We start from the raw sequence: 27437 nt of genomic DNA on the forward strand, positions 1-27437 counted from the left end.
CATGTGAAGATCATGAGATGATGGAAATGGTTGCAGTGGTGGAGTGTATTATTTGACTAGGGTTTATTAGTATGAGCCCACGGGCCTAGTTTATCTTTATATATTGTGATCATATTAAATGGAAAATAAAATAATAACTGGGAAACAAAAACAAATGGCAGCCGAACAAGGTGGAAGCGGCAGTGGCGTCACGCCGCCCTATCTAGGGTTTTTTCTCAAGTGGTGACAATTAGGGTTGTGGTTATTTGTGTGTGACGTGACGAAAACAATATAAAACCTAGGTTGGCTCTAATCATGTTAGAGGCGGAAATACTCAATTGATATCGTTGATACGTTAGGTTACAATATATAGAGATCATAAAGAACATTAGATACCTAACCGGGCCCGTGGGCTCATACTAATAAACCCTAGTCTAATAATATAGTCCAATACAAAGGTCAAGGCTATTCGGAAAACCCATTCGAAATAAGTTTAGAATAACGAGAGACCAAGTCAACTATTTATCAGATATCGTGTTTTGGGAGATGCCCATTTAACAATGGAATATGTGTGTGTGCATGATATTGTAAAACATGATTTTAAGGACGACGGGTATGCCTTCTCACCATTCTACATGAGGGATCCTTTAGTTCAACCCGTTTTGGACAATGATGCCTTTGGTGAGATTATGGATCCACATACGCATTTTCGACTTCGCATTGATCTTGGGACACATATTGCAATTTAAGATCTCCCTTATCTAGAAGATTCAGACGAGGAATAGTTTATTTTTATTTTGTATTATGTTCAATAATTTATTTATACAGTTGAATTATTTATTTTGTAGTTTATTTGAATTTGAATTATGTTTATTTGGTATTTAATTGTTTAATTTATTTTATGTTAGAAAAAAGTTCCACGATACTCTAGAGTATGTGCCGCTAGTGTTTTTAAGATACTTTAAGGTAGATTTGATGTGACAGTGCAGGATTTGGTATTTAATTGTTTAATTTATTTATGATTTTAGAATACTTTAAGGTAGGGTATTTAAGGTAGAGTATATAACAGTGCAAGATTAGCTTTTGGCTTGTGCCTCTTCCCCTAATTATAAGAGAAAAAAATATAATAAAATATGTTAGAATCATATGCTAAAATATGTGCTATTCATTAACCTAGATACTATGTTAAATACATATGCTAAAAACTATGCTATTGATTAATCTAGATAAAAATAAATTAAATATGTGTGATTTTGTTTTTCTACTTAATTTAAACTAGGATAAAGACCCGCGCGCGTTGCGTTGCGGGGCTTTTTGAGTTGAACACATAATATGATGCTAAAGAACCATAGCAAAAAGCAAACACATATTTATAATTTTCATTTCGTACAAACTGTAATCAAGTGCAGGTCAATGAAATGCGTTAGATCAAAAAATATTAATGTTACAAAATCATAACAAAAACCAAGCATAAATTTATAAACTATAGGGTTCTTGCAAATAGGGATGAGCTCGGTACCGATCGGTACCGGTACCGAATACACTCGGTACGGTACGGTTCGATACCGGTATTTGAGGGTAAAAACCGATAAATACCGGCACCGAACCGTTACCGTACCAGACCAGTACCGAAAATCTCAAAAGTCGGTACCGAAAGTATACCCGGTTCGGTAAATTCGGTACCGGTACCGGTTTGATACATAGTGGAAAATCATCTTACAAAACACAATGCACACAATACAACTCCTATTGCACAACATTGTTGCAACATTTGAGGGTAAAAACCGATAAATACCGGTACTGAACCGTTATCGTACTAGACCGGTACCAAAAATCTCAAAAGTCGGTACCGAAAGTATACCCGGTTCGGTAAATTCGATACCGGTACCGGTTTGATACATAGTGGAAAATCATCTTACAAAACACAATGCACACAATACAACTCCTATTGCACAACATTGTTGCAAAATAATAGTATATAAATAAATTAACGAATTGTTTTTAGATATTTTGTTTTTCAAATTAATTTAAATTTAAATTAATGCCACAAATTGTTTTTAGATATATTTTCTTAACAAAAATAATGTAAGAATCTTAAAATTCTTTTTAAAAGATTCATATTCTTTTTGATGATGATGATTATCTTCACTATTGATATTTTTGATATTTTTTTTAGTTTAATATCATTATTCAACGTGGAGATAAATTTAAAAATTATTATTTAATAGAAAATAAATAAAAAAACTAAAACTTAATGGCAAGAGGTATGATAGAGTGATATGTGTCCTAGAAAGATTTTCATTTATTAGTATAGTAAGATAAGATAAGATAAAATATATATAGAGAGAGATATTGGATTTTCCTATTTTGTTATTTTTCCACTTGTTTCTCTTGCAGTGGCGGACTCATAAATTTTTTTATAGGGGTGCGGAATATTTTTAAAGATTTTAGTCCCTTGGTATATATAAAAAAATCGGTTCATATCAGGTCGGGTCATGTAAAACAATAGAACATCAAACTAAAATTTATATAACCATCAAAAACATGTCAAACGTCATTATAAACATGTTTAAAATTGTGCCCTACATGTTTTCATTTTTTGAAATCTATGCAAAACATCATATAGAGTTACTTTTCTAATGGTTCTCCATGAGAAATCTCGCCAAAACTTCCATACTCATGGTTTCTATCACATATAAACCGATCCCTATATTTCAATTTTAATTTTCAAGCCCTAGTAAAGTCTAGATCAACAAAAAAACATCAAAACAACAAAATCATGCTACTAAAGTCTAGAACAACAAAAAAAAACATCAAAACACATAAAATTTCAAACCCTTTTAACATCTCTGTAACTAATTCTCTCCTAAAACCCACATAAAAAACGAAAGTACCTCGTTAAATTTTGTATTCCAAGTGGTGGGGTGGCAAAAATCAAGCTTTTCCAGTGAGAATGCAGCCGCTACCACCGTGCCTATTGACTGCTTTCGTGCATCGATCGTTGCGCGATCAGAAAAGGGAGAGTGGGAGAAATAATTGGAAGGGGTGGTTGGGTTGGTTATTTTATTTAACTTCAAATTTAATTGGGTTGGGTTAATTGGGCTTGGGTAACAATGGAATGTTTAGTGGGCGAATGACTAAATTGTTAAGTGAAAGTTAGTAGGTTAAATTGTTAAGTAAAGTGGTCAAAGAATAATTATATATACTAGGTTATATTTTAATAAAAATTAATGTTTACTTTTTTAAATTTATAAGATTTTTTTAAAGGGGGCGGTTGAAAATTTTCAAAGGGGGCGGTCAAGATTTTTCACGAAATTTAACCCTAAAACATTTTTTTTTCAAGGGGTGCGACCACCCACCCACCCAAGTGGGTAGGTCTTCCCTGTTCTCTTGCTTTTAATTAGTTTTGTGAATTCAAAATTTGAGAATCACTTAATGTCAATCATTGATGTTGTAAATCAACAGCTTAGATTGTCTCCTACGTTTTGTACGCTAAGATTTTCTTGTACAATAACCTTCCCTTTTCATTGTATAGGTTTTGAAAAAGTTAATTAATCTTTTTAAAATTCCAACGTTCATGTGACCCTTACTTAATTCACATCCCAACAGACGAAAAAAAGGTCACCCCAGAGTCAGTGTGTTTCTGTGAATAAACCGATTTATGATTGAAAAAAAAATACCCATGACGGGGAACGGTATTCCCGGTCTACAAACAAATTGCCAGTTCGGTGAATGGTTTTCCCGGGTGCTGACTTCATGAAGCGTCAGTTTTTGCGTTTTACGTGACGTCATAAACATTGAGGAGTCTGGAGTCAAAGACGTGCAACTTCAGCTATATACATTGACTCCATATTCTCGCGTACCCACTGCACAGTATTTGATACTCCACGACTCGGTGGTCGTCTAAGCGACCTGCATTATTATGCAATGCCTTCATATTCAAAATAAAATAATATTTGAATATAAATTAATAATATATATATGTATATATGGCATGTTGCCAAGAAAATATTTATTATACTCTCTCCTTTTTGCTTGAAATAGAAAGATGGAGAAGAAGAGATGTGTGGTTGGTGTGATCTTCATTTGGCTCTTGCTAGTCATCGTATTTTCAAGTATGTAAACGTATTTATTTGCACATACAGTTCTTCATTGTTTTTTTAATATGAAATCTGCATCACATTCTCTTTCAAGCAGGCTTTTTTATATCAGCGTGTCGAGATGTAGCTAAGAAGAAATCACCTCGTCCACAAAAGAATACGCACAATGGATCACCAACAAATAACAGCATGATCGATTATCCACCTCCGAAGTCAGCCTGTAACACCAGCATTAATTGTGGAAGAAGGTGCATCAGTTCAAGCTATGCATGTATTATAAATTAGTTTAGATGGGCTTGGTACTTGGTGTTATTATCACATAGTGCAATTCTCCTTTCTAGTGTCTTTTAAAACTTTATGTGACATTTTTTGTTTAACCTATAAAAACTAAAAGCCCAAAACTTATAATACTATGCGTTCGTTTTCTTGTATTAGTTATGGGCCTGGATGATCATATGATTTTAAACAAGGTTGTTCCAACCTTTTTGTAGACCCAAAACGAAATGAAATTTCTTTTTTTAAAATTATAAATGATTCTTTATTTGTGTTTGGAACCAAACAAAAATCTAACATAGCTATAAGTCTATAACATAGTGGTTTCCTTGTATAGGAAATCAGACAAATCTAAAACAATAAGTTTGCATCACTATTAGTAGTTATATATTAATTTTCTTTTAGGGGGTGTTTGTTTTTTCTTCAAACATCTTCAAGGGGGCTGATGTCTGTAGGCGCGCATACGTTACCTTTGAAGACTGTTTTTTTTTTTTGTTAAACAGATCTGAACTTAGCTTTTTTCATCTTAAAAAATAAGCTATGGACCCCCTTCTTAAAACATCTTCACACCTCCCTCTTCTCCTCCCTCAAACATCAGCCCCTCCCACCGCCGCTCATCCTCCTTCTCCGACCTCCCACTTCTCCTCCGACGACCTACTTCCTCCTCCGGCGACCTCCCTCTTCTCCTGCGGCGACCTACCTCCTCCGGCGACCTACCTCTTCTCTGACCTCCCTCCTCCTCCGGCGACCTACCTCCTTCTCCGGCGACCTCCCTCCTCCTCCGGTGACCAGCTCCTTCTCCGACCTCTCTCTTCTCCTCCGCTGGATCGAAGCAGAATGTGAATGTTTCGTCATTGTTTGATGCGCTTCAGACCGGTATCAACTTATAAAAACAAACAGTCTTATATTTTCAGCTTGCAGATCTTCAGACCACATATTCAGTTGCAGACATAAAAACAGATGAAATCAGCTTGCAGACAATTTATGTCTGCAAAAACAAACAGCACCTTAATTAGAGACCCTAAGCACAAGTCTGGGTTACTTATACTATAAGTCCGGCCTTGATTTAAAATATATATATATGTTAATCATTATCATTGTGTACAATATATTCTTTTTTATTCATCATGTTGTCAAACATATGTTTGCTGCTTATAATATTTATCTGGTTACTCTTCAATCATTTAAACATGCGAATACTTTTATTAAAAAAATCTGGTCGTCACAAGCCGTCTAAAATGGATCGTTTTGGCTATTCCGGCCAACCCAACCAACCTGGCTGGTTAATTCGGTTTGTCTTGGGTCTTCCACTGCACCGCAGTGGTTGTTCCCATCTCGGTGAATGCTTGGCCCGGGGTTTACCCGGGTTCGAGTCTGAGGGGGGCGCAATTTTACCTATTCCACGGGGTTTCAGCGCATCAGGGGGTGGTACGCTTTCTAGCGGTGGTCGAGTAGTCGGTCTTTGGACATAGCTCCAAAAGGGTGGATTTACACGTGGAAAGCAGTTAGCCGTTAAAAAAAAAAAATCGGTTTGTCTTTTTCATGACTATAGTTTGCAGTTTGGTTCAAAATTTCCTAAGCCAGCAAAACAGAACTGTGAATAAATATACTTTTCAATATTATATGGCTAAATTTAACAAATTGGCTTTATATGTTTATTAATAAATTTCAATATCGGTTTATTAAATATATGATACGTGCCCACGACCTCCTCCATGTTCCATAATTTTATTAGCATGTTCTCTTTATTTCTTTAATTATTTTGCATGCATGTGTTTGTTTTCAAAGTAGTGGGGTAGTGGTTCGTTATGTTTCTTCTGCATTTCCATTTCGTATGTAAGGCTATATAAGCCATATTTGTGTTGGGATTATTATGAATGGAATGAATTAAGTCTTGAGTTTCTCTTTAAATATTCTTCTAGTTTTCATCTATTTTCTTAGGAGTTTTTTTTTAATATTGCAAATTTTTATATATATATATAAACAACTGGCCGAGTTACATCAATATCGCAGGTAAGCGAGCAACAAGCTGCGCCGCTACCCCCTTCTGAATAGCAAACCCTAGCCTATTAAAGACAAACCCCTGCCCCCCTGTTGATGAGCAACTGCTGTGGACAACCTTTTGGACCCTAGTCAACAAACGGATAGCTTCTGGAGCTAGGGAGCCAAAGGTGTCGAAGGCGAAGGGGACAAATGCATGTTGGTTATCAGCACATGCTTTAGCGTGTTTATCCACCTTTTTAGATTCCGCTTTCCTTATAGCCTGTCCTGCTACAAACCCGCTTTCCCTTAAACCAGCTAAGGGGGAGACTCCTGTGAGATCCACATAAGCATGTTTCCCTCCCGCCCAGCCAAAAACGAGCAGATCCGCTGGTCTTAATGTAGATCTCCCTTCCATGGGATCTGTGAGGAAATTCACAGGGGCCTCCTTCTTGGCAGAAATCCCCGCTCTCCTCAAGATGTCCCCCAAGACATCTCTCACCCAGTCGTGCCGATATTTGAAACCAGGGAGCTCCTTACAATGAATAGCATGCTCCCCGTATTTATCCATGCAGGCTTTACGGCAAATTGGGCAGGTTTCGTCTTCTGAATACATAGGGATCATCAGCCGGTATTTGAGGATAGCCCTATACTCAACAGCCGACATGCATTGCCCCAGCCCCTCGATCGGGATAACAGTCAAAAAATCTTGCGCATGGGGGCCTTTCAAGCACTCAATCACCGCCTTTTGACCCACTTTAACGGGTTATCTATCAAACCAAGTGGTACACATCAATATATAAATACTACAAAAATATTTAGGTAATTATTTAAATATTGTGTGTATTGGGTAAGTAATGAGGTGGAAATTAAGAAGGGTAATGATATTTGTAGGGTTGGAGATGAAATAAGGGTTTTTAAGGATTTGTAAGTATATGACGTGGCAGATGACGTGTCAGCTAAGGATGCCTAAGGACGCACGTAACATTGGAGATGGTCTAACAATGTGTTCTCGTACATTATTATGAGTTACCGTTCAATGTGTGTAAAGACGAAAACATTAGGATCGATTATGAATTTGCTTTAAATTTGTAAATATACAGTGAAAATCATTGCATGTAGAAGAAAGTACACCACATGAATCACAAATGCTTTACATGCAAAGGAAGGCAAACTTTGTGAAATTCAATCAAGATGGAAATTAACAACTAAAATTATATTGGGACGACGATCTCATTGTGGCTAAGAAACATAATTGGTCGTAACTGATGACGAAGAGCGATTTAAAAGTATTTCAAGATGTAACTGATGAGTGGCAGTTTGTGTGACACTAATTTGATGCCTATCTATATATCTCTTTAAATATTTAAATATATTAGCGGTAATTTATTGAGCATGTCACTTAGACGATACCGTATCTGTAGCATTTGGTAGCAGGAATAAGAGGTGAAATGAAATGAACCATTGTAAGGGAATGAAGAAAAGAGTGTTTGGTTGGTCGATGGAATGGAATCATCCATTCCAAAATGCATTCCATTTCCCTCAAAATCATTCCATCCGTCCCCCCTGTTTTTTTTCCATTCCATTCCCTCTTCACCCTTCATTAACAACACTACAACCCACCACTGTTGCTACCATACACACCACCATTGTCATCCGCCGCCGTCACCCACCTCCGCCGCCACCCGCCACCACCTACCGCCGTCACCCACCTTCGTCCTCGCCACCGCCGTCACCGCCACCCAGCGCGCCACTGCCACCTCCGATCATTGCCACCACCCACCTTCGATCATCGCTGCCACCATTGCCACTGCCACCTCCGATCACCGCCGCCACCCACCGCTGTCAACCGCCACCTCTGACCACCGTCACCGCTGCTACCACCCCTGTTACCACCGCCGCCACCTACCTCCACCGTCATCCACCACCACCACCGTTGTCACCATCCGCCGTCGTCTCCACCCACCACCACCGCCAACCACCGCCAACCACCGCCGCTACAACTGACACCTAGCACCGTGCCCCATCATCGCCCATCACTGACCACCGCCATCTGATTTTATTCCTTCGTCTTTTTTCGCCTACCAAACAACAAAAAGTAATGGTTCATTCCATTCACACATGATAACCAAACAAGACATGGAATGGTAATGATCAATTCCATTACCTCATCCATTCCATTACATCGTCCATCCCGTATATAAAACGGTAATTAAGATAAAGTTAATTACATTTCCATGTAATGTTGCTAATTGTTGGAGCAAGTCTTCATGAAATATGTAAATTCACATGAACTTTATACATGCATTCAAAATGAATCAGGAGTGCAAAATCATATAGCAATATAGCATTAAAATTTAAAGAAATCAATATAACGAAAAAAATGTTGATTGTTACAATCTTCATTCCATTTAAAAACTTGATTTGTAAATCGTGTGTTCTTCAAGATCTTACGACGCTAAATCATGAGAATGAGTAGAACAGCAATAATAAATCCGAATCTTTCTCCCTTTTGAAAGCGAGTTCTGCCGTTGTTCTGTGATCAAAGAAAGCAAAAGGTCAGTAAAATCATGTATTTTATGTGCTTTTTTGCATGTAAAGTGACATTTTGATTGTGAAACATGTAGGAAACTTACCAGATTAAGTATTGGTGATGGTGCTGGTGCAGTATCATCAGAATCTGCAGCTACTGGTGGGGCTGGCGGGCTCTTAGGAACCGGTGCGGGTGCTGGTGCATGATGTTTCTTGTGCATGTGCCTCCTGTGCCTGTGTCTTCTAGGAGCTGGTGCAGGGGAGGGACTCGTGTCAGGTGTTGGGGCCGGTGGAACACTAACCGGTGTTGGAGCTAGTGATGGTGTTGGTGGTGGAGGAGTTGGTGCTGGCGGTGGGGTCGCTGGTGCTGGTGGTGGAGTTGCTGGCGCTGGAGCCACAACAGGTGGTGGGACAACTGGTGGTGGTGTTGGGGCAGGCAATGGTGGTGGTGGTGTTGGGGCTGGCAATGGGGGTGGTGGAGTGGATGGAGTGGATACGGGTGGAGCCACTGGCGGTTGTGGTGGTGGGATTTGAGGTGGCGGGACAGATGGGGCCGAAGCTGGAGGAGTTTTAGGGGACAGGGACGGTAGAGGGGTGGCGGGTGGTGGTTGCGTTGGCGGAATTGGGGTGGTGGAAGGGGGTGGTACAGTGGCAGACGTAGTTGATGGTGAAGCCGCAGGCGATTGGCCGTTGGAAACCGCTACCAAAAAGCAGATCCAAGCTAGAATAATATTAGTCCACAACATATTTGGTAGATGGATTGTGTTTGGATGAAAGAAATGAGGGTTTATAACATAATGTGACATGTGTAATTTCAGATGAAATGAAGAGGGTTGGTGCTACATGACCTTCATGTGGGTGGTACATCTCTAATTGCTTAATTTGATTATTTGACCCCTGAGATATAACTTGAACTCCAATTTTTGTAGGTAAGGGATGATGTTTATGATTTTGGTAAATATTTCATATCATTATTGGTCATCTTTCTCTATAGACCAAAAGTCACATTTTAAGGATGTTAACCAACTACCTAAAGTATGAGTACATAGCCTTCATATGGAAAATCAATACAGAGAGACAATGTTTCACATGATACGCAAAGCCACTCGATGTTGGTTACTCAAATGTTTAATTGAAGTCGTGGCTTCTCAGGCCAAAAGTCACTACTAGATAGTATACCTTTACGTTGTGTTCCCAAGTTTCATTTAATGGCACGCGAATTATGACACACACTGATTTTACGATGTACAAAAGTGTGTCATAAAATCTAAAGGATTTATGACAGGCGTTATTGTATGTATCTTTTCTAAACTCTAAAAAAATCATGTTTCCCTCCTTATCCCTTCTTAAAATATTTAATCTCCAAATCTCTCCTATTCACAAAACGCGAATTAGATAAGAAGTTTGACTGATGATGATTATGATGTGAAAGAATAACTGATTAAAGGGGGTTTGGTAGTTTTTGTTTTCTACTTTTAACTTTAAAAACACATAATGACATAAATCTTACAGTTTACTATATTTATATTAATATTTCCTTGGTACATAAAACACCATAAATTTCCTATAGAGTAAATTGCTAAAATCATTCCTGGGGTTTGACTCAAATTGCTAGATCAGTACAAAATCAATTTTTTTTGCTAAAACAGTCCCTGAGCCTAGTTTCTGTTGCTATTCCAGTCCAATAAATTAACACTGTTAGAACCTCCGTTAATGAATGGGTAAAACTGCTAAATTCGTCCATGAGGTTTGATTCAAGTTGCTAGATCAGTCCAAAATCAAGTTTTTTGAATTTGTTAATTATAAACTTATTTAGGTATATAATTTTTCTAGACTTGCATTAATTTTTTGAATTTGTTAATTATAAACTTATGTAGATTATAAACTTATTTAGGTATATAATTTTTCTAGACTTGCATTAATTTTTTGAATTTGTTAATTATAAACTTATATAGATTATAAACTTATTTAGGTATATAAATCATTAATATCACAAGATTATAAACTTATTTAAGGCGAGTCCAGTTATATTTATGTTCATTGAATAAATCATTAATATCACAAGAGCAAAAAAATGGTAAATGACAGGTTCTTAATGCATCAATACTTGTACCAAATGCATTATATATTTTCTTAAATGTCTTAAAATTTAAGATAAATTACAAGTCTACCCTAAACATATAATTTAAATTTGTGTTTAGTTATAAAAATATAAACAGAATGTAGCTCTTTTGGAGAGCGCAATTTTATTTGACCTGTCTTAAACACTGGTTTGACCCGAACCCGTTTTGACTCAAACCAAAATAATCCTTTTTATGAGACTTGTTCTGACACGACATGTTGTCCGACCTCACCTGAATGATAAGTATTATTAAATAAGAAACCACTTAATTAAGTAGAAAAAATGAATAAAAGAACTTTATAATACAAATATTAAATTAAAATAATTGATAAATATTAAACATTAAATATTACGATTTAAATAAAAACAAATAAAAAAATATGTTAATTTCTTAATATTTAAATTTACATATAATGTTTGTATTTTTCATAACTAAATATTGTTTAAATTAACTGTTGTCTTATTTAAATCCTTAAATAAATACTAAATATTTACATGGTAACAACAACAACAACATCAAAATAAAATCAATATTTAAGGTTGGGCCGGTTAAATTACGCTCTTCAAAAAAGCTACATTTATATTTTTAAAACTAATTTTATTTAAATTAAATTAAGTATTATCTTATTTAAATACTTAAGTATATAATTAGTAAACATTTAATGATAATAATAATAATAATAATCAAAATAACTAACAAATAATTTTTCAAAATAACTAACAAAAGGATTTTTTCTTTTGTGATATTAATGATTTATATACCTAAATAAGTTTATAATCTAAATAAGTTTATAATTAACAAATTCAAAAAATTAATGCAAGTCTAGAAAAATTATATACCTAAATAAGTTTATAATCTAAATAAGTTTATAATTAACAAATTCAAAAAATTAATGCAAGTCTAGAAAAATTATATACCTAAATAAGTTTATAATTAACAAATTCAAAAAACTTGATTTTGGACTGATCTAGCAACTTGAATCAAACCTCAGGGACGAATTTAGCAGTTTTACCCATTCATTAACGGAGGTTCTAACGGTGTTAATTTATTGGACTGAAATAGCAACAGAAACTAGGCTTAGGGACTGTTTTAGCAAAAAAAGTTGATTTTGGACTGATCTAGCAATTTGAGTCAAACCACAGGGACGATTTTAGCAGTTTACTCTTTCCTATATTTGTAAGTTTTTCTCTCATGTTTCCTAATCATTGAGAACTTCTTATTATTATCTTTGTTGCTTGTTGGTTTGGGATTCCTAACGTTTTTTGTTTGAGATTGGGATTTGATCTTTGATTTAATCTAGTCATTGACTTCCGTTGACTTCTTTTTTAAACTCCTGCTACTAATTTTAGGCAATTAACATTGATATTAGCTTCTTTTCTTGGTCAAACTTGATCTGTAGCGCAATTAACACTTTCATCTTTGTAACATTTCTTTAAACTCTTAGACCACCCGTAGTGGGGCGTGATTTTTAAAAAAATTGAAAAATAACGCCCCAAAACACCCCTCCCCCCACTACACCGGGCGTTATTGGGCGTTATAATTCAAAAATTTGGAGGCCGGCGTTTTAATAAAAACGCTTATTTGGTTCCTTGTGTGGTTTGACCCACCAATCAATTTTAAGATTCCCTGACAACTTTTTGAGCAACCAATCAAATATGCTGATTTGTTTTTTTTTTTTTTTTTTAAACGCTGATTTGTTTTTTTTTTTTTCATTAAAAATAATATGGGCGTTATTGGCATAATGCCCCACTACGCCACTTTTGCTATAATGCCCCAACGCTGACTAGGATGCCACGTGTCGGATAATGCCCCATGATAGGGGCATTATAACAACTTACCACTACACATGGTCTTATGATTCTTTTTTGAACCCGATTCATCACTCATTTATGGATCTTTTGGAGATGTTGCCTACATTGCTTGAAAAATTGATTGGCTAGCTTACCGAAGCTACATGGACGAAGGAAACGATCAAGACCATCTCCCACCGAAGGCAGGTTTGTCCAAAAAGCAACCTTTTGAGAAATCAAACGCTTGGGTTTTGAAAAAGGTAAATCCTGTCAAAAGGGTTAATCTTGATAAGTTAGTGAGAATTAACGTGTTGAAGTTCGAATGAGGCTATAATTTATTGTAATAGTTTATTTTATTTGTTTTTTTGGTATGTTTACCTATTATTGTAATTTTTGGTTCAAGTTTTCGTTTGATAAATAAAAAAATGTCGAGAAGAGTTCTCAAAAATCTCATGTCTTTAAACTCTAATTTGCTAATAATTGGTATTAAGCCAAACCTGTTAATCGAAGATCATCGAAACCAACCAATTAATTTGTATTTCACCAATAATTTGTTTGGCTGTTGTGCTGTGCACATGAACGAAGACAAAACCAAAGAAAGGATTTAATTTGTAGGGCAAGAATCAAATAGAAAGTTGAGTTTTGGTGAAAAAAGTTATATGGTATAATCATCATCATACTCGGTAAATCTCATCAATAGCAAAGCAAATGTAGGGTCTGAGAAGGGTAAGATGTACCTCTACCTCATAGGAATAGAGAGACTGCTTCCAATGAGACCCCTGGCTCGATAGTAGTTTTGCATCAAGTCTTAGACATCAGGCACATAACACTCAGCTATCGGGACAAAGACCGATTAGTGCATGTATCCTTTTGTCTTTCAGCTATCAACGCCACCACCACATGATGCATGATTAACCGTCCTCAGTTTTTAACGTTATTTTCATGAAATTAGTAAAATAACGTTAAACTTAGTGCATTTTCACTTTTGCCCTCCGATGCCCACACATATCTATACAACCTAATAAAAGCCTTAATTAGGGGACACATGTCCCCCTCCTAGGGCCTCTAAAGCTCATTTTCCCGCCAAAATATGCATTCTCCTCATTTCCCTTGAATTAACCTGACACGGGATCCACTTACTCTATTCGGGTCCTCATTTTTCGGTCCATATTTAAACCAATAAACCGATCAATTTTCCTATTTACTCTTCTTCTCTCATACGCTTTCTTCACCGCCGCTCATCAAGATTTTCAAATTAATCTTCAGAACAAGGTTAGTTCACACATAATTTCAATTAAAAATGATGATTTTATCATTCTTTAACATTCAATCCTTGATTAAATTGATCTGATTTTCACTCGCGATCCTAGGGTTTTCTCCAGAAACCCCTTTCTCTTATCCATCCATCTGCGACATACATTCAATCCTTCATTCGTCTTCAATAAGCAGGTTTGTATATGTTAATTAGCTATAACTTTTTATTCTAATGTTCTTTGCTACTATCCAGGATCAAACCCTAGATTCTTTGTTCTTTGTAAGTTATTTTTCTATCCTAGATCGGATCCACATATGTTTTTTTTTATGATTCGTCTTTCATATTGTTTAATCTTGATTTATCATTCACAAACCCTAATTTTCAGTGTCTCCTCCACTGTCGCAGATTACAAAAATTGCCGTCCATTTCTTCTGTCAGAGGTATCATTCGATCTGTTTGCTTAGCATTAATGTTGATTTTGTTATTTCGATTTTTTCACTTTGGTCAATATTTTCATACCGATTTTAGGGTTTTCCTAAGATTTTGTTTATTATAAGTTAAAGGGTAATGATAAGATTTTAGGGTTTTTCAATAATCTGTTTTGATTCGGTTGCATTCCTAATCTTAAGGTTATGATTTTTTCACTTCGATGTTGTATTTTTAGCATTCAGGTTCTGCTGCGAACCCACCTGAAGATGTAGAACGTTGGTTATGTGGCGATTAGGGTTTTACTGTGAACCCGATGATGGTGATGATCAGATGTTATCGGGTATGTGCCATGATCTTCTCCTGTTTCTTTGATTATTTGGTTAGGTTTGTTGGGTTTTATGGACATCGATGTGGAACGTGGTTTGGCATGTTAAAGTGTTTTTCATTAAAATTAGCATGCAAACATCTATATAAAGTGCTCACAAAAAATCTATATTTTTATTATCATCTTTTTTATTTTGATGTGAGATCTATATTTTCGTTTTGTTCTTTTCCGTCCAATTTGTTATTAAACTATTGTTATTTATGTACTGATGGTTGTTCTATACATACTTGATGATCTAAAATGTGTATTATTGTAACAATACCATATTAAAATTACACACCTTGGTTTATAATTGTAACATAGTTTGTTGGAATTATCCCATTTGATTAAACTAACAAAGAGACATAATTTTGTTTCACATATGGCTATAGTATTAACAATCTGAGTCATTGGTATTGCATAAATAATATTTCATGATGGGCACTGAGGTATATCGATTCGTGGGGTTCTTGATTCGTGTAGGGTGCTTTTTCTTTTCTTCCATCTGTGGGTTAACTGTAGCTTCAGTCATAGTTTGGAGCTTTGAATTGGAGTTTTGAGCTTAAGATGGGTAATGCGTTTGTGGTTCCTAGGTAATTATTGGGTAATTAAAGATGGTAATTATAGGGTGCTTTTTCTTTTCTTCCATCTGTGGGTTAACCGTAGCTTCAGTCATAGTTTGGAGATTTAAAACTTCAATTTCATACATTTGTATTGATATATGCTACAAGTGCAGTGCAAAAAAAAGCATACGCCATTAAATCATTTACATAGAGCAAAGGCTTGGTTTTCAGTTTCCAATTGGTCAAGACCTCAATTAGCTCTGTATTGAACCTGTAGGTTCGACTCGGGTATTTGATTTTGCATTAAATAGATAAATTTTAGCCATTAAATATTTGATTTTGCAAGAAACATTGTATATCGTGATGATTATATATTTGATGCAAGGTGAAAACTTATTTAAAAATTACTAATCATTAATCATTCATGGTCTGTTTTTTCTAAAATAATCACCAACTTTTAAACAAATTCTTAGTCTTGAATTATATATCATATGGGGTTTGTAAACACATCATGACAGAATAAAGTTACCCTCACATTCAATTCGATGCATGTGGATTTCTTCTTAAAAAAATTGTTTGATGCCTAATACATGTGTCATTGTGTCTATCACCAGATTTGTATGTCAAATATGACATGGTGTTCCGATTTCATTCGCCCTCAGGTGTGTTTCTCCGACTCTTTTATCTACTATCTGAATTGGTTTCTCATTCATTGTTTGTTGTTGTTTGTTTTTGCTTAGTTATATTATACATATGAATTATGAAAGCTCATAAACAGTTCTACCTCATGATTGATAGACGCATATAAGAAGGTTTACTTTGAATCCATGCCATTATTAGTATCTCAATATTCAGGTATGATTATTATAATTTAATATAAGAAAGTCACATAGACATAAGTGTATCTGCGTGTTTTATATTCTAGAGTTAATTACACAAATGGGTCCTGTGGTTTATACATAATTTCGCCTTTGGGTACTAACTTATTTTTTTAACAGGTTTAGGTTCTATGGTTTCAATTTTGTAACACCTTTGGGTACTAACACCAAAATTAGTTAATTAATGACTAAAATACCCTTGCATTTTTGTAAGTTTATCAATGTAACACATTTGGGTACTAACACCTAATTTTATTTAAGTTTAAATCAATTTTACAAAATCTATTTATTTTTTTATTTTCATTATTTTATTATATCTCTTAATTAACATAAACTCTATTTATTTTTTTTCACATTTTTATTAAATTTCTTATTTAACATAAAATCTACTTGTTACACCAGTATTTTTTTTAAATATATTTTTTTAAATAAAATCTACTAGCTATATAGTTTTATGTAAATTAAATTTTAATTTTTAGTTTTGGATTGAAATGATTGATAATAACAAATATCTTTCATGTAAAAAAAATTAAGCCATTTTTAACTCGTTTTTTGTTCATTTACATTTTACTATTTTAGAAAAATATTTAATTTACATAAAATCTACTAGTTGCACCAGTAAAATCTACTAGCTATATAGTTTTATGTAAATTAAAAATCTATTTTACAAAAAAAAAAAACAAGTTAAAAAAAGGCTTAATTTTTTTTAGTTTTATCTAAAATACCTAGCTATATAGTTTTATCTAAAATACTTAGCTATATAGTTTTATGTAAATTAAATATCTTTCTAAAATAGTAAAATGTAAATGAACAAAAAAACTAGTTAAAAAAAGGCTTAATTTTTTTACATGAAAGATATTTATTATTACCAATCATTTCAATCCAAAATTGAAAATGAAAATTTAATTTACATAAAACTATATAGCTAGTAGATTTTATTTAAAAAATCTATTTAAAAAAATACTGGTGTAACAAGTAGATTTTATGTTAAATAAGAAATTTAATAAAAATATGAAAATAAAAAAATAAATAGAGTTTATGTTAATTAAGAGATATAATAAAATAATGAAAATAAAAAAAATAAATAGATTTTGTAAAATTGATTTAAACTTAAATAAAATTAGGTGTTAGTACCCAAATTTGTTACATTGATAAACTTAAAAAAATGCAAGGGTATTTTAGTCATTAATTAACTAATTTTGGTGTTAGTACCCAAAGGTGTTACAAAATTGAAACCATAGAACCTAAACCTGTTAAAAAAATAAGTTAGTACCCTAAGGCGAAATTATGTATAAACCACAGGACCCATTTGTGTAATTAACTCTAAAATATATATAGAGAGAGATATTGGATTTTCCTATTTTGTTATTTTTCCACTTGTTTCTCTTGCAGTGGCGGACTCATAAATTTTTTTATAGGGGTGCGGAATATTTTTAAAGATTTTAGTCCCTTGGTATATATAAAAAAATCGGTTCATATCAGGTCGGGTCATGTAAAACAATAGAACATCAAACTAAAATTTATATAACCATCAAAAACATGTCAAACGTCATTATAAACATGTTTAAAATTGTGCCCTACATGTTTTCATTTTTTGAAATCTATGCAAAACATCATATAGAGTTACTTTTCTAATGGTTCTCCATGAGAAATCTCGCCAAAACTTCCATACTCATGGTTTCTATCACATATAAACCGATCCCTATATTTCAATTTTAATTTTCAAGCCCTAGTAAAGTCTAGATCAACAAAAAAACATCAAAACAACAAAATCATGCTACTAAAGTCTAGAACAACAAAAAAAAATCATCAAAACACATAAAATTTCAAACCCTTTTAACATCTCTGTAACTAATTCTCTCCTAAAACCCACATAAAAAACGAAAGTACCTCGTTAAATTTTGTATTCCAAGTGGTGGGGTGGCAAAAATCAAGCTTTTCCAGTGAGAATGCAGCCGCTACCACCGTGCCTATTGACTGCTTTCGTGCATCGATCGTTGCGCGATCAGAAAAGGGAGAGTGGGAGAAATAATTGGAAGGGGTGGTTGGGTTGGTTATTTTATTTAACTTCAAATTTAATTGGGTTGGGTTAATTGGGCTTGGGTAACAATGGAATGTTTAGTGGGCGAATGACTAAATTGTTAAGTGAAAGTTAGTAGGTTAAATTGTTAAGTAAAGTGGTCAAAGAATAATTATATATACTAGGTTATATTTTAATAAAAATTAATGTTTACTTTTTTAAATTTATAAGATTTTTTTAAAGGGGGCGGTTGAAAATTTTCAAAGGGGGCGGTCAAGATTTTTCACGAAATTTAACCCTAAAACATTTTTTTTTCAAGGGGTGCGACCACCCACCCACCCAAGTGGGTAGGTCTTCCCTGTTCTCTTGCTTTTAATTAGTTTTGTGAATTCAAAATTTGAGAATCACTTAATGTCAATCATTGATGTTGTAAATCAACAGCTTAGATTGTCTCCTACGTTTTGTACGCTAAGATTTTCTTGTACAATAACCTTCCCTTTTCATTGTATAGGTTTTGAAAAAGTTAATTAATCTTTTTAAAATTCCAACGTTCATGTGACCCTTACTTAATTCACATCCCAACAGACGAAAAAAAGGTCACCCCAGAGTCAGTGTGTTTCTGTGAATAAACCGATTTATGATTGAAAAAAAAATACCCATGACGGGGAACGGTATTCCCGGTCTACAAACAAATTGCCAGTTCGGTGAATGGTTTTCCCGGGTGCTGACTTCATGAAGCGTCAGTTTTTGCGTTTTACGTGACGTCATAAACATTGAGGAGTCTGGAGTCAAAGACGTGCAACTTCAGCTATATACATTGACTCCATATTCTCGCGTACCCACTGCACAGTATTTGATACTCCACGACTCGGTGGTCGTCTAAGCGACCTGCATTATTATGCAATGCCTTCATATTCAAAATAAAATAATATTTGAATATAAATTAATAATATATATATGTATATATGGCATGTTGCCAAGAAAATATTTATTATACTCTCTCCTTTTTGCTTGAAATAGAAAGATGGAGAAGAAGAGATGTGTGGTTGGTGTGATCTTCATTTGGCTCTTGCTAGTCATCGTATTTTCAAGTATGTAAACGTATTTATTTGCACATACAGTTCTTCATTGTTTTTTTAATATGAAATCTGCATCACATTCTCTTTCAAGCAGGCTTTTTTATATCAGCGTGTCGAGATGTAGCTAAGAAGAAATCACCTCGTCCACAAAAGAATACGCACAATGGATCACCAACAAATAACAGCATGATCGATTATCCACCTCCGAAGTCAGCCTGTAACACCAGCATTAATTGTGGAAGAAGGTGCATCAGTTCAAGCTATGCATGTATTATAAATTAGTTTAGATGGGCTTGGTACTTGGTGTTATTATCACATAGTGCAATTCTCCTTTCTAGTGTCTTTTAAAACTTTATGTGACATTTTTTGTTTAACCTATAAAAACTAAAAGCCCAAAACTTATAATACTATGCGTTCGTTTTCTTGTATTAGTTATGGGCCTGGATGATCATATGATTTTAAACAAGGTTGTTCCAACCTTTTTGTAGACCCAAAACGAAATGAAATTTCTTTTTTTAAAATTATAAATGATTCTTTATTTGTGTTTGGAACCAAACAAAAATCTAACATAGCTATAAGTCTATAACATAGTGGTTTCCTTGTATAGGAAATCAGACAAATCTAAAACAATAAGTTTGCATCACTATTAGTAGTTATATATTAATTTTCTTTTAGGGGGTGTTTGTTTTTTCTTCAAACATCTTCAAGGGGGCTGATGTCTGTAGGCGCGCATACGTTACCTTTGAAGACTGTTTTTTTTTTTTGTTAAACAGATCTGAACTTAGCTTTTTTCATCTTAAAAAATAAGCTATGGACCCCCTTCTTAAAACATCTTCACACCTCCCTCTTCTCCTCCCTCAAACATCAGCCCCTCCCACCGCCGCTCATCCTCCTTCTCCGACCTCCCACTTCTCCTCCGACGACCTACTTCCTCCTCCGGCGACCTCCCTCTTCTCCTGCGGCGACCTACCTCCTCCGGCGACCTACCTCTTCTCTGACCTCCCTCCTCCTCCGGCGACCTACCTCCTTCTCCGGCGACCTCCCTCCTCCTCCGGTGACCAGCTCCTTCTCCGACCTCTCTCTTCTCCTCCGCTGGATCGAAGCAGAATGTGAATGTTTCGTCATTGTTTGATGCGCTTCAGACCGGTATCAACTTATAAAAACAAACAGTCTTATATTTTCAGCTTGCAGATCTTCAGACCACATATTCAGTTGCAGACATAAAAACAGATGAAATCAGCTTGCAGACAATTTATGTCTGCAAAAACAAACAGCACCTTAATTAGAGACCCTAAGCACAAGTCTGGGTTACTTATACTATAAGTCCGGCCTTGATTTAAAATATATATATATGTTAATCATTATCATTGTGTACAATATATTCTTTTTTATTCATCATGTTGTCAAACATATGTTTGCTGCTTATAATATTTATCTGGTTACTCTTCAATCATTTAAACATGCGAATACTTTTATTAAAAAAATCTGGTCGTCACAAGCCGTCTAAAATGGATCGTTTTGGCTATTCCGGCCAACCCAACCAACCTGGCTGGTTAATTCGGTTTGTCTTGGGTCTTCCACTGCACCGCAGTGGTTGTTCCCATCTCGGTGAATGCTTGGCCCGGGGTTTACCCGGGTTCGAGTCTGAGGGGGGCGCAATTTTACCTATTCCACGGGGTTTCAGCGCATCAGGGGGTGGTACGCTTTCTAGCGGTGGTCGAGTAGTCGGTCTTTGGACATAGCTCCAAAAGGGTGGATTTACACGTGGAAAGCAGTTAGCCGTTAAAAAAAAAAAATCGGTTTGTCTTTTTCATGACTATAGTTTGCAGTTTGGTTCAAAATTTCCTAAGCCAGCAAAACAGAACTGTGAATAAATATACTTTTCAATATTATATGGCTAAATTTAACAAATTGGCTTTATATGTTTATTAATAAATTTCAATATCGGTTTATTAAATATATGATACGTGCCCACGACCTCCTCCATGTTCCATAATTTTATTAGCATGTTCTCTTTATTTCTTTAATTATTTTGCATGCATGTGTTTGTTTTCAAAGTAGTGGGGTAGTGGTTCGTTATGTTTCTTCTGCATTTCCATTTCGTATGTAAGGCTATATAAGCCATATTTGTGTTGGGATTATTATGAATGGAATGAATTAAGTCTTGAGTTTCTCTCTAAATATTCTTCTAGTTTTCATCTATTTTCTTAGGAGTTTTTTTTTAATATTGCAAATTTTTATATATATATATAAACAACTGGCCGAGTTACATCAATATCGCAGGTAAGCGAGCAACAAGCTGCGCCGCTACCCCCTTCTGAATAGCAAACCCTAGCCTATTAAAGACAAACCCCTGCCCCCCTGTTGATGAGCAACTGCTGTGGACAACCTTTTGGACCCTAGTCAACAAACGGATAGCTTCTGGAGCTAGGGAGCCAAAGGTGTCGAAGGCGAAGGGGACAAATGCATGTTGGTTATCAGCACATGCTTTAGCGTGTTTATCCACCTTTTTAGATTCCGCTTTCCTTATAGCCTGTCCTGCTACAAACCCGCTTTCCCTTAAACCAGCTAAGGGGGAGACTCCTGTGAGATCCACATAAGCATGTTTCCCTCCCGCCCAGCCAAAAACGAGCAGATCCGCTGGTCTTAATGTAGATCTCCCTTCCATGGGATCTGTGAGGAAATTCACAGGGGCCTCCTTCTTGGCAGAAATCCCCGCTCTCCTCAAGATGTCCCCCAAGACATCTCTCACCCAGTCGTGCCGATATTTGAAACCAGGGAGCTCCTTACAATGAATAGCATGCTCCCCGTATTTATCCATGCAGGCTTTACGGCAAATTGGGCAGGTTTCGTCTTCTGAATACATAGGGATCATCAGCCGGTATTTGAGGATAGCCCTATACTCAACAGCCGACATGCATTGCCCCAGCCCCTCGATCGGGATAACAGTCAAAAAATCTTGCGCATGGGGGCCTTTCAAGCACTCAATCACCGCCTTTTGACCCACTTTAACGGGTTATCTATCAAACCAAGTGGTACACATCAATATATAAATACTACAAAAATATTTAGGTAATTATTTAAATATTGTGTGTATTGGGTAAGTAATGAGGTGGAAATTAAGAAGGGTAATGATATTTGTAGGGTTGGAGATGAAATAAGGGTTTTTAAGGATTTGTAAGTATATGACGTGGCAGATGACGTGTCAGCTAAGGATGCCTAAGGACGCACGTAACATTGGAGATGGTCTAACAATGTGTTCTCGTACATTATTATGAGTTACCGTTCAATGTGTGTAAAGACGAAAACATTAGGATCGATTATGAATTTGCTTTAAATTTGTAAATATACAGTGAAAATCATTGCATGTAGAAGAAAGTACACCACATGAATCACAAATGCTTTACATGCAAAGGAAGGCAAACTTTGTGAAATTCAATCAAGATGGAAATTAACAACTAAAATTATATTGGGACGACGATCTCATTGTGGCTAAGAAACATAATTGGTCGTAACTGATGACGAAGAGCGATTTAAAAGTATTTCAAGATGTAACTGATGAGTGGCAGTTTGTGTGACACTAATTTGATGCCTATCTATATATCTCTTTAAATATTTAAATATATTAGCGGTAATTTATTGAGCATGTCACTTAGACGATACCGTATCTGTAGCATTTGGTAGCAGGAATAAGAGGTGAAATGAAATGAACCATTGTAAGGGAATGAAGAAAAGAGTGTTTGGTTGGTCGATGGAATGGAATCATCCATTCCAAAATGCATTCCATTTCCCTCAAAATCATTCCATCCGTCCCCCCTGTTTTTTTTCCATTCCATTCCCTCTTCACCCTTCATTAACAACACTACAACCCACCACTGTTGCTACCATACACACCACCATTGTCATCCGCCGCCGTCACCCACCTCCGCCGCCACCCGCCACCACCTACCGCCGTCACCCACCTTCGTCCTCGCCACCGCCGTCACCGCCACCCAGCGCGCCACTGCCACCTCCGATCATTGCCACCACCCACCTTCGATCATCGCTGCCACCATTGCCACTGCCACCTCCGATCACCGCCGCCACCCACCGCTGTCAACCGCCACCTCTGACCACCGTCACCGCTGCTACCACCCCTGTTACCACCGCCGCCACCTACCTCCACCGTCATCCACCACCACCACCGTTGTCACCATCCGCCGTCGTCTCCACCCACCACCACCGCCAACCACCGCCAACCACCGCCGCTACAACTGACACCTAGCACCGTGCCCCATCATCGCCCATCACTGACCACCGCCATCTGATTTTATTCCTTCGTCTTTTTTCGCCTACCAAACAACAAAAAGTAATGGTTCATTCCATTCACACATGATAACCAAACAAGACATGGAATGGTAATGATCAATTCCATTACCTCATCCATTCCATTACATCGTCCATCCCGTATATAAAACGGTAATTAAGATAAAGTTAATTACATTTCCATGTAATGTTGCTAATTGTTGGAGCAAGTCTTCATGAAATATGTAAATTCACATGAACTTTATACATGCATTCAAAATGAATCAGGAGTGCAAAATCATATAGCAATATAGCATTAAAATTTAAAGAAATCAATATAACGAAAAAAATGTTGATTGTTACAATCTTCATTCCATTTAAAAACTTGATTTGTAAATCGTGTGTTCTTCAAGATCTTACGACGCTAAATCATGAGAATGAGTAGAACAGCAATAATAAATCCGAATCTTTCTCCCTTTTGAAAGCGAGTTCTGCCGTTGTTCTGTGATCAAAGAAAGCAAAAGGTCAGTAAAATCATGTATTTTATGTGCTTTTTTGCATGTAAAGTGACATTTTGATTGTGAAACATGTAGGAAACTTACCAGATTAAGTATTGGTGATGGTGCTGGTGCAGTATCATCAGAATCTGCAGCTACTGGTGGGGCTGGCGGGCTCTTAGGAACCGGTGCGGGTGCTGGTGCATGATGTTTCTTGTGCATGTGCCTCCTGTGCCTGTGTCTTCTAGGAGCTGGTGCAGGGGAGGGACTCGTGTCAGGTGTTGGGGCCGGTGGAACACTAACCGGTGTTGGAGCTAGTGATGGTGTTGGTGGTGGAGGAGTTGGTGCTGGCGGTGGGGTCGCTGGTGCTGGTGGTGGAGTTGCTGGCGCTGGAGCCACAACAGGTGGTGGGACAACTGGTGGTGGTGTTGGGGCAGGCAATGGTGGTGGTGGTGTTGGGGCTGGCAATGGGGGTGGTGGAGTGGATGGAGTGGATACGGGTGGAGCCACTGGCGGTTGTGGTGGTGGGATTTGAGGTGGCGGGACAGATGGGGCCGAAGCTGGAGGAGTTTTAGGGGACAGGGACGGTAGAGGGGTGGCGGGTGGTGGTTGCGTTGGCGGAATTGGGGTGGTGGAAGGGGGTGGTACAGTGGCAGACGTAGTTGATGGTGAAGCCGCAGGCGATTGGCCGTTGGAAACCGCTACCAAAAAGCAGATCCAAGCTAGAATAATATTAGTCCACAACATATTTGGTAGATGGATTGTGTTTGGATGAAAGAAATGAGGGTTTATAACATAATGTGACATGTGTAATTTCAGATGAAATGAAGAGGGTTGGTGCTACATGACCTTCATGTGGGTGGTACATCTCTAATTGCTTAATTTGATTATTTGACCCCTGAGATATAACTTGAACTCCAATTTTTGTAGGTAAGGGATGATGTTTATGATTTTGGTAAATATTTCATATCATTATTGGTCATCTTTCTCTATAGACCAAAAGTCACATTTTAAGGATGTTAACCAACTACCTAAAGTATGAGTACATAGCCTTCATATGGAAAATCAATACAGAGAGACAATGTTTCACATGATACGCAAAGCCACTCGATGTTGGTTACTCAAATGTTTAATTGAAGTCGTGGCTTCTCAGGCCAAAAGTCACTACTAGATAGTATACCTTTACGTTGTGTTCCCAAGTTTCATTTAATGGCACGCGAATTATGACACACACTGATTTTACGATGTACAAAAGTGTGTCATAAAATCTAAAGGATTTATGACAGGCGTTATTGTATGTATCTTTTCTAAACTCTAAAAAAATCATGTTTCCCTCCTTATCCCTTCTTAAAATATTTAATCTCCAAATCTCTCCTATTCACAAAACGCGAATTAGATAAGAAGTTTGACTGATGATGATTATGATGTGAAAGAATAACTGATTAAAGGGGGTTTGGTAGTTTTTGTTTTCTACTTTTAACTTTAAAAACACATAATGACATAAATCTTACAGTTTACTATATTTATATTAATATTTCCTTGGTACATAAAACACCATAAATTTCCTATAGAGTAAATTGCTAAAATCATTCCTGGGGTTTGACTCAAATTGCTAGATCAGTACAAAATCAATTTTTTTTGCTAAAACAGTCCCTGAGCCTAGTTTCTGTTGCTATTCCAGTCCAATAAATTAACACTGTTAGAACCTCCGTTAATGAATGGGTAAAACTGCTAAATTCGTCCATGAGGTTTGATTCAAGTTGCTAGATCAGTCCAAAATCAAGTTTTTTGAATTTGTTAATTATAAACTTATTTAGGTATATAATTTTTCTAGACTTGCATTAATTTTTTGAATTTGTTAATTATAAACTTATGTAGATTATAAACTTATTTAGGTATATAATTTTTCTAGACTTGCATTAATTTTTTGAATTTGTTAATTATAAACTTATATAGATTATAAACTTATTTAGGTATATAAATCATTAATATCACAAGATTATAAACTTATTTAAGGCGAGTCCAGTTATATTTATGTTCATTGAATAAATACCAATGTTCCAATTTCATGGTTCACTAACGTTCCTAATAATTTTTTTACAGTTGGTGCTAGCATCGAATGGAAATCAAAACCAACAAATCCAATTCTTGGTCAAGGATCCAAGTGATTTTTCCACAATGGTAAACATTTTTTAACCCATAAAGTATCCATAAATTTTGTAATGTTATTGTCAGTAAGTTACACTAAATTCATTGGATTTTGACTGGTATGTAGTTGTACTTGACGAGGGCATAATTTCTTACAAAAGCAACTTACTATCTTCTTTACTTATCTCATGGGGCATCTAAGAGACGACTCCACAAAGGTTAGAATAAGCCTTTTTATTGGTTGCTTTGCATTTCATTTAAATTGTAAGTTCTTGCTTTTTAAGTCATTTTAACATTATCCAGGTCAGTAAACAAGAAAATAAAATGCAGACATGATAGCGGAAGTAATTTTGATAATGAGGATCTCAATGAGAGTAGAGTGGAAGCCATGGGAGATATTGTCTTTTTGTTGAGTGTTTACCTTACATTATGACATTTAGGTTCTTCAAATCACCTCATAATACTACTACGTTGAGAAAAAAAAATATGTATGATTTTCACAAAATGATGGCTTTTAAAACTTGAACTCACATTCTTAGAGACTAATCTCTACATGTAATTTTCTTTTTCGAAATGATTTTTTCGTTTTAACCAAAATAACTTAAGGGGTCAGTTATTATTCTTGAAATAAACAATAGGCAAATGCAGTTTCTATGGATGACTTGAATTATGTGGATGCTTTTTTATCACGTGAATTTTTTACATGGTTTGGCTCACATGAGTTTTCATAAAAAGTACCAATCAGACAAGTAAAAAAGTTATTCCTGTAAACCCTCACATTCCTGAAACTAAGGCTGTACACGATAATACACGATACACGAAATCTCATATACGAACACGACACGATAAGGTTTCGTGTCGCTTATTATTTCACACAAGAAAAACTTGATATCATCATTTATTTATGTTTTCGTTTTAATAGGCTTTCTATTGAGAGTTCAAACTATAGAAACATAATTTCATCATTTACTTATCTTTTCGTTTTATTTATATCAATAATACGTTGGTTGGTTGTATTTACTTTATGAACTTCAGACTTCAACAACAATTTCATTCGGAGTTTCGTTACGATCATCATAAATGTATAATGTTCTTTGTCAATGCCTGAAAAACATATTATTTTGTCAAAACCGCGAAGTTCGC

The 27437-nt window shown here is 35.8% G+C and overlaps 4 protein-coding genes and 2 long non-coding RNA genes across 18 annotated transcripts; 4 read left to right on the top strand and 2 right to left on the bottom strand.

The window, feature by feature from the left end:
* Positions 1–2799: 2799 nt before the first annotated feature.
* LOC110894561 lies at positions 2800–4510 on the top strand. Its single transcript, XR_002566465.2, has 2 exons — positions 2800–4094; positions 4177–4510. It is a non-coding gene; the product is annotated as an uncharacterized LOC110894561 (long non-coding RNA).
* Positions 4511–6266: 1756 nt separating this feature from the next.
* On the top strand, positions 6267–8628 carry LOC118484846 (formin-like protein 14). The gene is made up of 2 exons (XM_035980880.1): positions 6267–7154; positions 7227–8628. Exon 2 carries the CDS (start codon positions 7789–7791, stop codon positions 8344–8346), a length of 558 nt encoding a protein of 185 aa, XP_035836773.1. The 5' UTR covers positions 6267–7154; positions 7227–7788; the 3' UTR covers positions 8347–8628.
* Positions 8629–8657: 29 nt separating this feature from the next.
* On the bottom strand, positions 8658–9637 carry LOC110894560 (lysine-rich arabinogalactan protein 19). The gene is made up of 2 exons (XM_022141779.2): positions 8969–9637; positions 8658–8868 (listed from the first exon to the last, which is right to left on the bottom strand). Exons 1-2 carry the CDS (start codon positions 9608–9610, stop codon positions 8791–8793), a joined length of 720 nt encoding a protein of 239 aa, XP_021997471.1. The 5' UTR covers positions 9611–9637; the 3' UTR covers positions 8658–8790.
* Positions 9638–13967: 4330 nt separating this feature from the next.
* Positions 13968–26891, top strand: LOC110894559. 13 transcript variants are annotated; one of them, XR_004874688.1, is made up of 10 exons: positions 13968–14049; positions 14148–14226; positions 14418–14472; positions 14697–14801; positions 15309–15661; positions 16003–16050; positions 16129–16243; positions 26250–26327; positions 26422–26512; positions 26598–26891. It is a non-coding gene; the product is annotated as an uncharacterized LOC110894559 (long non-coding RNA). The 13 variants fall into 13 exon arrangements; XR_004874690.1 differs by having other exon boundaries at positions 16187–16243; XR_004874683.1 differs by having other exon boundaries at positions 16003–16243.
* On the top strand, positions 21529–23911 carry LOC118484847 (formin-like protein 14). Its single transcript, XM_035980881.1, has 2 exons — positions 21529–22437; positions 22510–23911. Exon 2 carries the CDS (start codon positions 23072–23074, stop codon positions 23627–23629), a length of 558 nt encoding a protein of 185 aa, XP_035836774.1. The 5' UTR covers positions 21529–22437; positions 22510–23071; the 3' UTR covers positions 23630–23911.
* LOC110894558 (lysine-rich arabinogalactan protein 19) lies at positions 23941–24920 on the bottom strand. The gene is made up of 2 exons (XM_022141778.2): positions 24252–24920; positions 23941–24151 (listed from the first exon to the last, which is right to left on the bottom strand). Exons 1-2 carry the CDS (start codon positions 24891–24893, stop codon positions 24074–24076), a joined length of 720 nt encoding a protein of 239 aa, XP_021997470.1. The 5' UTR covers positions 24894–24920; the 3' UTR covers positions 23941–24073.
* Positions 26892–27437: the final 546 nt, after the last annotated feature.

Source organism: Helianthus annuus, chromosome 12 (genome assembly GCF_002127325.2).
Source record: "Helianthus annuus cultivar XRQ/B chromosome 12, HanXRQr2.0-SUNRISE, whole genome shotgun sequence".
Classification (NCBI taxonomy): Eukaryota; Viridiplantae; Streptophyta; class Magnoliopsida; order Asterales; family Asteraceae; genus Helianthus; species Helianthus annuus.